Source organism: Archocentrus centrarchus, chromosome 6 (genome assembly GCF_007364275.1).
Source record: "Archocentrus centrarchus isolate MPI-CPG fArcCen1 chromosome 6, fArcCen1, whole genome shotgun sequence".
Classification (NCBI taxonomy): Eukaryota; Metazoa; Chordata; class Actinopteri; order Cichliformes; family Cichlidae; genus Archocentrus; species Archocentrus centrarchus.
In genome coordinates, this window is record NC_044351.1 from 19,105,684 (window position 1) to 19,118,609 (window position 12,926).

General features: G+C 42.1%; 1 protein-coding gene across 2 annotated transcripts; it reads right to left on the minus strand.

The window, feature by feature from the left end:
- Positions 1-70: 70 nt before the first annotated feature.
- Positions 71-11,333, minus strand: tbc1d2b (TBC1 domain family, member 2B). 2 transcript variants are annotated; one of them, XM_030731035.1, is made up of 13 exons: positions 10,850-11,333; positions 9,870-10,020; positions 7,827-7,992; positions 6,767-6,912; positions 6,401-6,645; positions 5,337-5,762; positions 5,098-5,208; positions 4,748-4,944; positions 3,631-4,125; positions 3,437-3,554; positions 2,991-3,176; positions 1,908-2,029; positions 71-1,475 (listed from the first exon to the last, which is right to left on the minus strand). In XM_030731035.1, the coding sequence occupies exons 1-13, from the start codon at positions 11,189-11,191 to the stop codon at positions 1,280-1,282; spliced, it is 2,901 nt and encodes a 966-aa protein (XP_030586895.1). In that variant the 5' UTR covers positions 11,192-11,333; the 3' UTR covers positions 71-1,279. The 2 variants fall into 2 exon arrangements, with proteins under 2 accessions (XP_030586895.1, XP_030586896.1); XM_030731036.1 differs by lacking the exon at positions 10,850-11,333 and having other exon boundaries at positions 9,866-9,952.
- Between the last annotated feature and the right edge of the window lie 1,593 nt (positions 11,334-12,926).

A 12,926-nucleotide genomic window follows, 5' to 3' on the forward strand; every position in this document is an offset into this window, starting at 1 on the left:
AACAACACATCAGCACACAAGTGAAGCAGCTGGGTGGAAAAAGAAAGCCCCCCCCCCCCCCCCCCCCGTAAAATCCCATTCAACCAGACTGAAAAGTTTGACTTAACAGCTGGTTGACCAAATATAAACACAGGTTTTGATGCTTGGAATATCAGCTTTCCTCAACGCAGGTGTAGAAAACAGAGAAGCTGATCCCAGTGCAAGTACCTGATTATGGAAGAGAGACGTGTGGCAATCTGGTGAAATGCTTCCCTCATAGACTTCAAATGGCATTTGCTTTTTTTTTTTCTCTCTCTCTCTCTCTCTTTATGCAATAATCATCATGACTTCACAGCCATTTCAAGTACAGTCAAACTGTGTGGTGGGTGGGTACCTGTGAGCTAAGTAAACACCAGATAAATGAATGTCATACTGCCACACTGAGGACAACAAATGCAATTGCATCAGCAGTTTGGGCTCAGAAAAAAAAAAAAATGTAGGATTACACACAAGAAAACCACATCCTTTAAACATGTAACTGTACACATAGAAACACCAAACACAATTAAATGATTTGTAGGGATTAAGCAATGCTGAGAAAAGACAATACTGGCTCACAACATTAATTCGATGGCTTATAGAGATACAAGTACACTGCTGCTCGGTATTTTCGAGATGCTCTCTCTGCAACTGATAATGCGAGGAAATTATTTGTTTTTGAAGCATCCCCTGAAGGGAAACAACTGGGAATTTTATGTCCACGTTTAAAAGCCTTAAGACTTGAGTTTCAGCAACATTTTCATTTCAGCATAAGTGATTCAAGTGTACACACATCTGAGTGGCAATTTGGGGGAAAAAAGAAATACATAAAGAATGCAAGACACTAGAAGACAATAGCACAAATTCTAATAAAAAACAGAGTATGCAATACATTAAATCCTTCAGCACACTTAAAAAGACATTTATAAAATAAAGATCACAGCCATATGCTTGAAAATACTGATTTGGGCTGCAGGTGTTTTGGGCATTATATGAACACATAAGCATACAAAAAATAAGAGCATCAACTAGATTTTGAAAAGAAATGGCAGGAATACTGATAATCAGCTCTTCCGGGCTGTAATGTTTTGGTCCTCTGATGTGGTTTTTGCTCAAAATGTATAAAGTTGATAATTCCAGCTCTGATGCAGAGACCAACTCCAACGATTGGGTGGGGAAAGCACTCCTTTCATCACTGCAGAACACCCCTGCTCTGCGGAGATGATCTCCTTGTCTCCATATTTTAGCCACAAGCCCGAAGTCAGTTTTCCTCCTCGTCATCGCTGACAAAACTCCGTCTAGCCTGACTCGTTTCTCTTTCCCTGAGGAAGGTCTGTCGGATCGCTTCCAGTTCCGTCAGCTCGAGGCGAACTTTTTCCAGGTGAAAGGAGCGCCGATTGTGGATTTGCCTCATGGGGAATGGGTTCATGTCCACAAAGGCAATGCTCATCAGCTTCCTGGAAAAAAAAAAAAAAGGAAAAAGATATAATCCAGTGAGTGTGGAGTCTTTTTTTTGTTTTTAAACTCACGCTCATTTCTCAAATGCAGTAAGCTGCATTTTACATTCCACAACTCCAATTTGTTAAGTCTTCTTAATCTGGCGCTGTATTAATTTATGAATATGTACTAAAATTCTCAATTATTTCACAAATATTGAAGCATTTCAGGTGATTTTTTTTTTTAAGAAATGAAACTAGATTCAGTGACCCGTATATTTCCTTGACACATTTACATACGCAAAAGCCATACACTGCGGGTGAAGTCCTTTTGTATCATTTAGCTACACTGAAGGGAGATCTGAGAAGCTATTTCAAGGTGATGCAGACACACTGTTCTCGGAAGTTCTTTCACAGGACTGGGAATGCGAAAACAAACCGCGGCTACTGCACCTTGAATCCAGGATTGTGCGTGTGAAGTATCTGAGATATTTGAAGATGGCCGTCGAGTCCTGCAACTTCAAAAACTCTTCTTCTTTGTACTTGAAGAGAGCGAGAGCAAAGCGGAATATGATCTGCAGGGGAAAAAATGGCGTGAAATCCTGTGTGAGTGTAGCAGAAAAAAATATTCACCCAAGAACATCTGAACACAACATTTCCTCTGAGCAAACAACACATTATAGTCCTTGCTGTCTTAATTTGAGGTCGGTTTTTTTTTTTGCTTGATTCCCTCTCAGCATTTTTGTGTTAATAAGGAGCTGTTTGCCAAGATGCTCACCTAATAATTCTAAAAGGGGATGCTAAATCAGCATGGTGCTCACAGATAGTCGCCACTACCACATTCAACCAGTCAGATATTCAGAAATGAGATTTTCTGTATCAATATATATGTAATATTTTGTGTGCATGGGGGAGGGTTAATATGGAAACATATATTGTGTAGTTTGACACCTGACACGCTTTTCACCTTTCAGCAGTCATCACACCTCAGTAGCATATTTATGGTTACATTTCACAACTTTTATTTCCCCCTTAACTCCTCTATTTTTACTCTTTTAAAAAGTCTGTTGTGAATAAAACTGTAATGCTGCTAAGTTTTTTTTTCCTTTCTTTCTGAGTCAGCAGCATGGCCCAGAATAACTGCAGAGCCTTTATCTTTTATCTGAGCATGGTCATTTCATCAGATGACATTCAAGTTATAAAAATCTGCCCCTCTTCTTTGCTTATTTCTACTGACGTTTTGGAGCCCCTAAAAACTGGTTTTCAGGAAGCCATAAGCACAAAAAGTTATTACTGTTGGTCCCCTGTTTGGTTCCTTGGTTGCAGGAGCCTGCATTTGGAGCCGCCTGGCAAATCCAATCTCAACACTGGCATGACTGTGTCTGTAACTTGGTAAGTGATCTTTCGTTGGTGGTTAATCAGTCATTTTAAAACGGTTTCTTGCTGATGCTAGAATTTAAGTTTATGAGAGCAGATTGGAGAAGCACAGCTTTATTCCCCTCCCCCACCCCACCCCACCCCGCCCCTGCCTTTTACCTTTGGTCCTTCAAACAGAAACGCATCCCAGATCTTGAAGAGGATGTCGCTCACCACACTGTCCACAAACACCACCAGGAACCAGTTAAACGTAATGAGGGAGAAGTCGACTTTGTGCTGCTCGAAGTGGGCGTGCAGCCGCGGTAGCTTCTCATTCATCAGATCCTTGAACACACGCTGGTCAACCTGTGCATACCAAACCAATGATTTACATTTTTATGGCTAACTGGGGGTTTATTTTCAGAGTGGGTCAAATTCAGCAGAACAAAAGAAGAACAAACAGCGCTGATGCCTGCATTCCTGCTCTGTAAGTCATCAACTGCAGTCACATGAATATGATAACACTGACGCTAGAGAAGCTTGTAAAATCTGGTATATAGGCAATAACTTGTCACTCCTTCTTTTATTGTATCTGGTACAATAAAATTCAACCTTTTTTTTTTTACCTGTGAACCAAGGAGAGTCTTGGTGTAATAGTCTCTTGGCATGAAGACCTCCACAATAGCTATAAGGGTCCAAAAAGCATCCTCTTGATCTAAATAGAGCAAGGTAATTGCTGCCAGCCTGAAGAAATAACAAGAAAAAAATGGTTACACACCACAAAAGGAAAGAAGGAGAAAAACTTGACCCCATCTAGTACCTGTTTAGTCCCTGACAGTAGCCGATATCTGGGTTCCTCCATGAGAAAGCCAGCAGGACGTTCCTGAGTTTTTGGATGCCACCTGCACTCGGAGAGGAATAGTGCTTGTTGTTGGGCAAAGTACGCAGCAAGTCCAACTCAATCTGCTTCGAGGCCGGGTTGGGCTTCTCCCTTGCCACATTTAGTAAGGTCTCATAATAGTCTGCTGGCAACTGGTCACGAAACTTCTTGACATGGAAAAAAACACACCAGCGCCACACCTGAGAGCGGTGCTCATGTGGCACACCGCAGCGAATCAGGGCCTTCAGCTCAGGGGAGTGAACCAGATCTCTGTTCATAGTGCTGGCCAGGAAGTTCTCCCACTTGACCCCGATGGATACCTCCTGATCTGTCATGGACAGAGACTTCAGCTCCAGGGCTCTCACCTTTGCGACCAGTTTTTCCTCCTCCTCCTCCTCCTCGGGGACGGTCTTGAAGCCATACACGTCATACTCACTAACATCACATCGAGAGAGAGAAAGTCCATTAGTGATGCTAGTGAATTACAAAATTTGCTGAAAGCTGCTTCTGTAACATCTTCTCATCCTGGCTTCTTCAGCTTTACATCACTGAGGGGTTTTCTAAATGTGTAAAATACATTTTGATGAAGCACAAAGGGCATGCCTGAGCTTGCAAAAAATTCAGCGACAGAAATACCAGTTAGCAGAGCTAGTTTTTCCAGACAGAAAATATGTCCAAGTACTGTTGCTACACTTTATTTGGGTCTTTTAACACACAGCTTCCTCTCATGAAGTTATCTTTCCCTCGATATGTTGTAGAACTCTGGTAGAAATACCACATATACACAGTACTGCTTAACTATTTACTAAAGAACTGAGACTTCTGCCCCTCATATCGCTGTCAGTGGAATCTTTCTGCTAAGCCACAGAGCAGCTGAGAATAACACATATATGCAGTAACAACACCTACATTTAGACAGCTGCTATAAATGTTGGTAAGCAGCTGTGCGTGCTCTTACAACTTCTTTATATTTTTTTTAAAAAGTAGTTGAATTAAAGCAATTTTTTTAATCCTAAACAACTCCAAAGCATCTACTGATGAGGCTTTCTGCACATACCTGACAGTGTTTGGTTTGAAGATTAGGTGCTCCTGCTGGTCTGGGCTTTCGACCTGCAGTGCATCCTCTAATAATCTGGAGATGACCTCATGGGCCGGGCTCTGCTCTGAAGATGAACATACAGGGTTCTTCACCTCTTGAAGCAGAACCAGGTACTTACTCTCCACTTGACACAACATGGCTTCCAGGGCCGTGCACTTTAGAAAAGACAAAAGGTTTCAGCTTTATCTGCTTTAAATCTGTAGGTTTGTGGAGCACCGGCTAAGGTTCATGCTGGATTTCCCCTAAAACTATTTAAACTTCCTGTTTCTATTAACATGCACTGTTAACCATAAAACACAATAGAGTACCTTTGCTTCTAAAGCCTTCTCTCTACTCTCTGCATTCCTGCGCAACACTGTCAGCTCCAGGATCTCTTTGTTCAGGAACTTGTTCTGGGATTTGTAGCCCTGCAGACTGTCCTGTAAGTGAAAGATAAGACACACGGGGTGTCAAGATGCTCAGGCAGAATTTTTTTTAAAAAAGCCATAAAAGTTCCAGTACTAAGATTAAGATAAGATGAATCTTGTTTAGGTTTTTCCATCTCTACCTTGAGGATGCTCAGCTCCTGCAGGTCTTTGTGCGGTGGTGGTGAGCCAGCATCATTTGGATTTCCGCCCTGCTCAGAGTTTTCTTGTGACAGCTTCATGATGACCTCATCCTTAGCCTGGATGGTCTCCATCAGCATCCCCAGCTGGTCATTTATCTCCCCCACCTTAAGTTTCAGCCCCTTCAGCTCTTTTTGCAGACTCTCCTTCTCCAGGGCAAGACGCTCCATGTGACCACACATGGACTGAATCTGTCCATCGCGTTCCTTAAGCAGCTCCTCCAGTTGTGCAACTTCTCCCTGGGCCACTACTGAAGTTTGGGTCTGGTCTGAGGCTGCCGATGAGTCTGGAGCCGGGGCTGGACGGCCCACAGTGGGCCTTTCACTCTGGGAGGTCCTTAATGTCTGCTGCAGTAGCCTCACCAGCTCCTGGATGATAACACATTATTACTGTATGATCAGCATCACATATTAATTACAGAAAACACTGGTGCCCAGTGTGTGCGACAGGTGTGTGCGACAGCCCGTTGAAGTACAGAAGGAGAGTATAAAACTGCTAAAACAGTCATGTGGCTGGAAATCATTTGCATTTCAAAATGGTGATAATGCGACTGGTGCTTAGACTCTTCAAGATAAATTCTGTTAAAGTTTGACCAGTGAAGTAAAGCACAGAGGTGAAAAAGCTCGCACAGTATGCAGTATTTACACCTCTGTCTAGTCACAGATAATATGGCCAATCAGCTGGCCCGAAAGCACAAAAAAAGAGAACAGAGCAATGGGAAGGAGCGCTAAATCTGTGAATGCTGTCTACTGTTTCCTTGTTTCTTGCTAAAGCATGACTAATCATTTGCTGACTTCCCGTAATAGTGATAGTATCAGTTTTTTACCAAACTGCTCGGTCACACACCACAACTCTTGCTTGTGCTTTATTAACACATAATATCACTACAAACAGGGATTGTAAACTTTCAGTAGAAGCTCCTTCCCCAGATTATTACATTCCCATGTAAGCCGATCATAGAAATGTGTTATACTGTTATAAATAAAGATAAGAGGTCCAACTATACCTTCTGAGTGGCTAGCTCTTCTTTGAGTTTGACCTCTTCCTGCTGCAGCCGACTCAGTTCTTCTTGCTGCTGTTGGCTTTGGAGCCGAAGCTGCATCTCCAAAGACTTGCTGCCGTTACACTCCACCGGCGAGTTTTCAGTGCTGCGGCCCGACTTTCCGGTGCCCATCATGTCTCGGAGCAAAAGCTTTTTAGGCCGCGAGGGGTTGCGCACAAAATCAAATGTAAACGCTGATCCAAAGGAATCTGAGGGAGAACACAAGTTGAGCAATTGTTATGCGCGAGCCTTGGGAGGAATGTAAGCTGAGGATGAGTGTTAAACCCTGGCTGAAGGGTGGGTGAGTGAGGCAGCAGAGAGCGGACGTACGTCTGTGTGTGTCTGGATGATTCTTCTGTTCGGTGAAGTCCTTTGGTGGGTCCACCAACTCCCAATCCTCCGAGGGACTGTTGCCGGTGTAAAACATACTGCGTCTGTGATCAGCTCGGCCCGAACGCAGGTAAGACATGGAGTTCCTGACGGAAATCAGGAGATCTTGTTTTTGTTTTTGTTTTTTTAGCTCACAGGTCTTGCACACATTTCATTGCAGCTCAGGGACAAAAAGTCAAGGTCTCCTGAGACTGAAAAATGCACAGGGAATGAAAAGAAGCAACCCTACAGAGATCTCCGATTAACCACAGGGAAAAGTGATGCGCCGCTCCTTTGGAAATGTTAATAATGCCTTAGTCAAAAGGCTCACAGAAATGCAGCATCAGATAAAGAAATAAGCAAAGCTAACTCTAGTTAAGAAGGCATTCTTGTAAGAAGGGAGCAGGACTATAACTGACTCCAATGGTGTCAAACTCGTGCTGTCACACTGTGAGGTTACTGCTACATTAGCTGCTTCTTTTCTGATCGGGGGAGCTCTACCGTTGGAAGCTGAAAGTCTCACAGATTTAGATGCAGCTTCAGTTAGCTACTACACTGATACCTTTGTCAGTTACAATGATTTTGTAATTACTGTGCATAGAGGACAGTGTGGTATGGAGACTGGGTTGTTAAGAGTAGTGCAGCTCTGGGACTCTAAGCTTCCTGTGCTTCTTAATTAGGGAACTTTCGTTCCATCATATACACAAAGCAAATTCCAGTCCCTGTCACATTTTTAGGATTTCAGCATGTTGCACCTTTTGTATAGATGTGTTGTATGCCTCAAAAAAGAGGAACTGTTGATGGTCGCATACTAGAAAAACAAGTGAACCGTGGACGTAACCATTTCCTCTACTGCAACCAGTGTCTGGATGAAGTAAGAAGTGCTTTCTTTCCTCAACACAGCAGACAAACCAGTTGTGCCAGTTTGGTGGAAACTCTAAACGAACACTTTGAAATACAGGAGACCATTTTAAACAGTCTGGAAACAGATTATTTTATGGGGCGTTTTTGCTAGACTTACCTGAGTTCTGTGCCAAAGTTTTTCAGGGAGAAATTAAGGGGGTTTGTGGACGGCCCTCTGGCTGATTGGATCCCCACCATTCCAGCGCTCTCTGTTTCGTCGTCCATGGAGAAGTCGCTGCGGACCTTCTCCATGGTTTCACATGGCTTCTCAAAGCTGAAAGCATCTGAAAGAAAACACAAAGTCTTTTGAATATAATTATCTATTGTATGTAAACAAAATGAAATCATGATACTGATGACTGACTTCCCAGCAGGGTGTACGACAGGGCGTATGTGAGCAAGATAAGACCAGCTTTCTAATGATTACTTATTTCTGAGGGTTCCATCCTGAATATCCTTATATTATATATATATATATATATTTATATATATATATACACACACACACACTATACTATTATAAATGATATTAATTTTATACAAGTCCAAGATGTTAAATTATGTATAAAAGATGTAACTTCCCATCCAAAAACTGATGCTACAGCAGAAATGGCTTAAATGGCCAGCAGGGGGTGACTCATGTGAGTCAGACTTTGTTGCAAAAATAAAGTCTGGCTGTCTGTGGGAAAAAACCTCCTTTGCTTTCTTGATCTATGACTTCAGTAAACACTTTACTGATGAGTTTATGATCTCTGTCTTTAGCCTCATTGAATACAGCTTGATGTTCTCTTTGTAAGGCGTGCTTCTAATTAAGAGTTAAAAAAAAAAAAGCATGATTAAGCAGGGGATGGGCAGGCCTACCTTGTGACTGATAAACTGCTACCATATGAGGTTGCTTGAGGCTTCGCAATGGGAATTCACAGTAGCTAGGTTCAACTTTTAAACAGTCTATGGCCAACAACATATAGCATATACAGTGAATGATAATGAATGATAATGTAATGATCAGACTCGTGTGGATCTGATAAAACCTTTGAATTCTTTGAACTGGCATATTCAAACAAAAAAAGAAAACGAATCCCGTTATTATTATGTGTAACCAGTTTCAGTTATTACAGCAAGTCTGTTGATGGCATAATAATGGCTGCATATGTTGCAGCACGGTTCCTTCAAACGCTATCCTTATTTAGACATGTTAATCTTTCACTCCAAAACAGTGACAAAAAACAAACAAACAAAAAAAAAAGAAAGCTTAGGGGGAAATTTGAATTGATGTGAGACATTACTGAAAGCTTGTTTGACTTCACAGCTCTCTCACACATTTCACTGCAGCACCAAAAAAGTCAAGGTGAGAGCAAAAAGGAAAAAAAAAAAGCGCAAACAATACGAGAAACAAGAAGCAAAAGAGTGCTCACTCTGAATCGACAGAGAAATCAAGAAGCCCACAGTGTCTTAGACTAAACACGATGACAGCAGCACCGATATGCAGCGATAACACAAAGCATTTGTGCCTTTTGAAGACAGACCCGCACCAAGAACATCCTGGAAAAGAAAAACACCCGTGTGTATGAGGGCAGGAAAAGGAAGAAGGATTCGCAGGTGATGGAAACATTCCTCAGAGATTCTGGTCCATATTGACATGATAGCATCACACAGTTGACGCACATACATGACGCATCACACAGTTGCTCTATTGGATTGAGATCTGGGGACTGTGGAGGCCATTTGAATGCAGCGAATTCATTGTCACGTTTAAGAAACCAGTTTGACATGACTTAAGCTTTGTGACATGGTGCGTTACCCTGCATCCTGAATGTGGGTACACTGGGATGGACATGGTCAGAAACAACACTCAGGCAGGCTGTGGTCGCTTTCTGAGTATAAACAAAGTTTATACAAACACCCCCAACGCCAGGCTGCACCACTGATATAATGCAGGATGGATCCATGCTTTCATGGAAAGCAGGAATTTTTTTGCCCTGTGTTGATTCTTATTTGAACCACTCAAACAATTTCCTGCAGTAAAAGGTAACACAATAACTGGGACTCTTGTGTTTTGTAACACTTGTGTAAATACTCAGTTGTTTCCTGAATATGATGAAATGAGCAGTTGATAGCATATCCACTGTGTGTGTGTGTGTGTGTGTGAGAACTTGCCTACCATTATCTTTGCCTACAAGGCCGGTGGGAGGATGGGCCAGCGTCGGGGAGCACCAGCTTTCCCTCTGACCAGTTCCTCGCATGTTACTGTAATCCCAACGCTTCTGCTGCAACTGCTGCAGCCAGTAATGCATCACCTGCTTACTGGGGGCCTAGAAAGATACAAATGTGCATACACACACACACACACACACACACACACACACACACACACACACACACACACACACACACACACACACACACACACACACACACCTCGTTACTCACATCAGTGCTTGAAAATTAGCAATTCATCTTTCATAACTTTAATTATGCCATTTTTAACATAGCAAATTAGGAGAAATGAGGTTCTAAAGATGACGTTTTGAGGCATCTCGATGAGGAGATCAACATGCTGACAACTGGAAGGGGAAAATTATAAAATCTTGACATGGTTGCTATTAAGATCTGTCATGTGAACGAGCACAGACACTGGTTTCAGTCTCAGTTCCAGCCTCTGGCCTTACAAGCCTTTTTGGTATTAAGCAGTCACACTAAAAAAAGACCAGAACTGGCTGAGTGAAACCAGAGGCACCTGTCTCGGTGCTGAACCCGTCACAGTCATATGACAGCAAAGACCAAGACACCATCACATGAGATGCTGTAACCTGTCGGGGCGGATGAGCTCGTGCGTAAAACGATGTCTGATCCTCAACAGAGGACTGACCGCGTGTTTTCGGGCGATCAGCTGGAGAATGTGCCAATTAATTGAGCTGTGCGGGATACTGATTTTAAAACCAGATTTTCTTCTTCTTCTTAAATCACATAGCTGCCAATTAGAAATATCTGCGTGGATGTCCTAACTGCAAAGCTGCAACTGAATCTGTTCAGTTAGAAAGGGCGTGTCTCCCTTTTCCAAACCAGAAAGGAAGTGACAAATGACAGAAAAGCAGAGACCGCGTTGCAGTACTGTCAAACACATGATAAAAAAGTTTCTACCTTCAGAAGAAACTCTTTGCCGGCTGTGCGGATCTCAAACTGTCCTTCTTCCCCCTCCAAATCGTAGCTGAAACACGCATCGCCTATTTCGATGTGTCCGAGTGGCAAGGCATCCTGGGGAGTCTTGAAGTAATACAAATAGCATTTCCTCGGATCATACACGAACCATCTCGGTTTGTACCCCCTCAGAGGCCCCTTGCCGGACAGTTTGTTCAAGTAGCCGCACAGTTTGGAGGCCTGCTCTTTCGCTCCCTCGATATCGGCCACATCCACAGACCTGGAGGGCACGAATCGCGAAGCTGTGAAGGAGTGTGCCTCGCTGCCATCCTCCTCTTCATGCATCTTTCCTCGAAGTTTCTTCTTCTTGCAGCGCAGCGGATGCCCACTCCTGTTTCCATCCGCATGACTGCCTGCTTCTCGGACAGAGGAGCATGGGAAATGCAGTTTAAACCAACGGTGACGTAGGAGGTTGAGGTGGACCGGGGCTAGTGCCTCGGTGGGCCGCCAGGTGGCGGTGTATGACCAGATGAGCAGCCAGCCCGAAGGACGATGAAGCAACAATCTTGCAACAAATGGTAAAAAAAAAGAAAAAAAAAGAAAAGAAAGAAAAAAGAAAAGATAACAGGCCTACATAGGAAACAAAAATAAAAATTCAGTCTGTTACCTGTGGTGCCCACGTGGCGCCCACGCCATGTACTGTACATTTGTGTTACACGCAACTGATTTTGTAATGATGACTAAAATGGTTTGTGTTATGTTAATTTTAACTGATTTGTACAGTTTATAGCTGTGTATGTTTCACATTTTGTATGCAGAAACTTGAACAGTGACTGAACAGCTACTGAATGTTAACAACAACTTTTTGTGTGTTGGTCATTTAATTGAAAATAAAATGATTTAGGAATACGTGAGTAGAATATAAACTCACATGATAACAATGCAAGACTGATCTCAGAGCAGTTGCCTGGCTGACATTTAAGAAGATGACAAATTGAGACCTGAATATCTCCCTCCAATTTCAAGCATTTCCATGCTTATATGTAAGATTAACGCTGTTGTTAAAATGTTCTTGAGTTAAATAAAAATGTACCTTTTTTTTTAAAGATACAGGATCATTAACAAACTCTGGCCGTGCTCTGTAGATTTCTTGACCTGCAAAATAAACAGTAACTATAAAGCCACAGATGCCATAAAGTGTGTCAGGGTGTTGGGTTAGCGTTAAAGTGCATGGAACCACAACAAGACTGCCATAACTTTCTTTCACCTCACTCTCTCCCCTCACTATCTGTTCAAATAATGGCAAATAAATAAATAAAGGCATTATTTACATTCTAAATAATAAGTAGAAAATAGGTAAAGAAATGCTCCAACTAAAGATGACATCTGAAATCACATCCCTGTCGTTCTGCTTTAAATAAAACCTACAGAAAATTTATGAATAATTAGAGTCCATGGCTGTTTTAATTGGGGATGTTGAAGCTGATATTGGAACATTATCTGCTGGAGCCAGAGCTGGCAGAAGTTGCACATGTTTGGGATGTTAGGGTGAGTAATGTTTGCAGACATGAATATGATTTCATTTTTGCCCCAGTGCCGTGTGAAAACAGTAGATGATTTGTCTCATGCTGGGAAACACACCTATTGTTTTCCCCATTCGAGATCTCAAAGATAAAACCAAAGCTCTGAAACAACAACAAAAAAGATAAAATGAAATTTAAAAAACAACTATATATATATATATATATAAATAAACATAATACAGTGTTAAAAGTTTAGATCATTTAACAAGTTCTGATAGGCTTGAGTATAGTAAGGAGTAGGAGTATTAGATTGCATATAATTGCTTTACCCTGAGGTTTCAAAGGACAGTGCAAACAAAGGTGAATCCGTTGCAATGACATTTTACAGTTCCCAAATGATATGTGACCTTTTATAAGACCCACATCCCCCTCATAGGTGCCCAACGGCTAAAAAAAATATCAGCTCAAACAGCCTTCTGTCTGACAACTTTGTACATGTGTGTTACGTCACGTCTGCTGTAGCTGAAATACATTTATGCTGATCCATTTATGTACAC

Coding starts and splice junctions, on each gene's coding strand:
- tbc1d2b (XM_030731035.1), bottom strand. CDS start 11,191: ATGCATGAAGAGGAGGATGGCAGCGAGGCACACTCCTTCACAGCTTCG. Junction 5,209..5,336: donor AGGAGCTGAGCATCCTCAAG/GTAGAGATGGAA, acceptor TTTCACTTACAG/GACAGTCTGCAGGGCTACAA. Junction 4,126..4,747: donor TTCAAACCAAACACTGTCAG/GTATGTGCAGAA, acceptor ATGTGATGTTAG/TGAGTATGACGTGTATGGCT.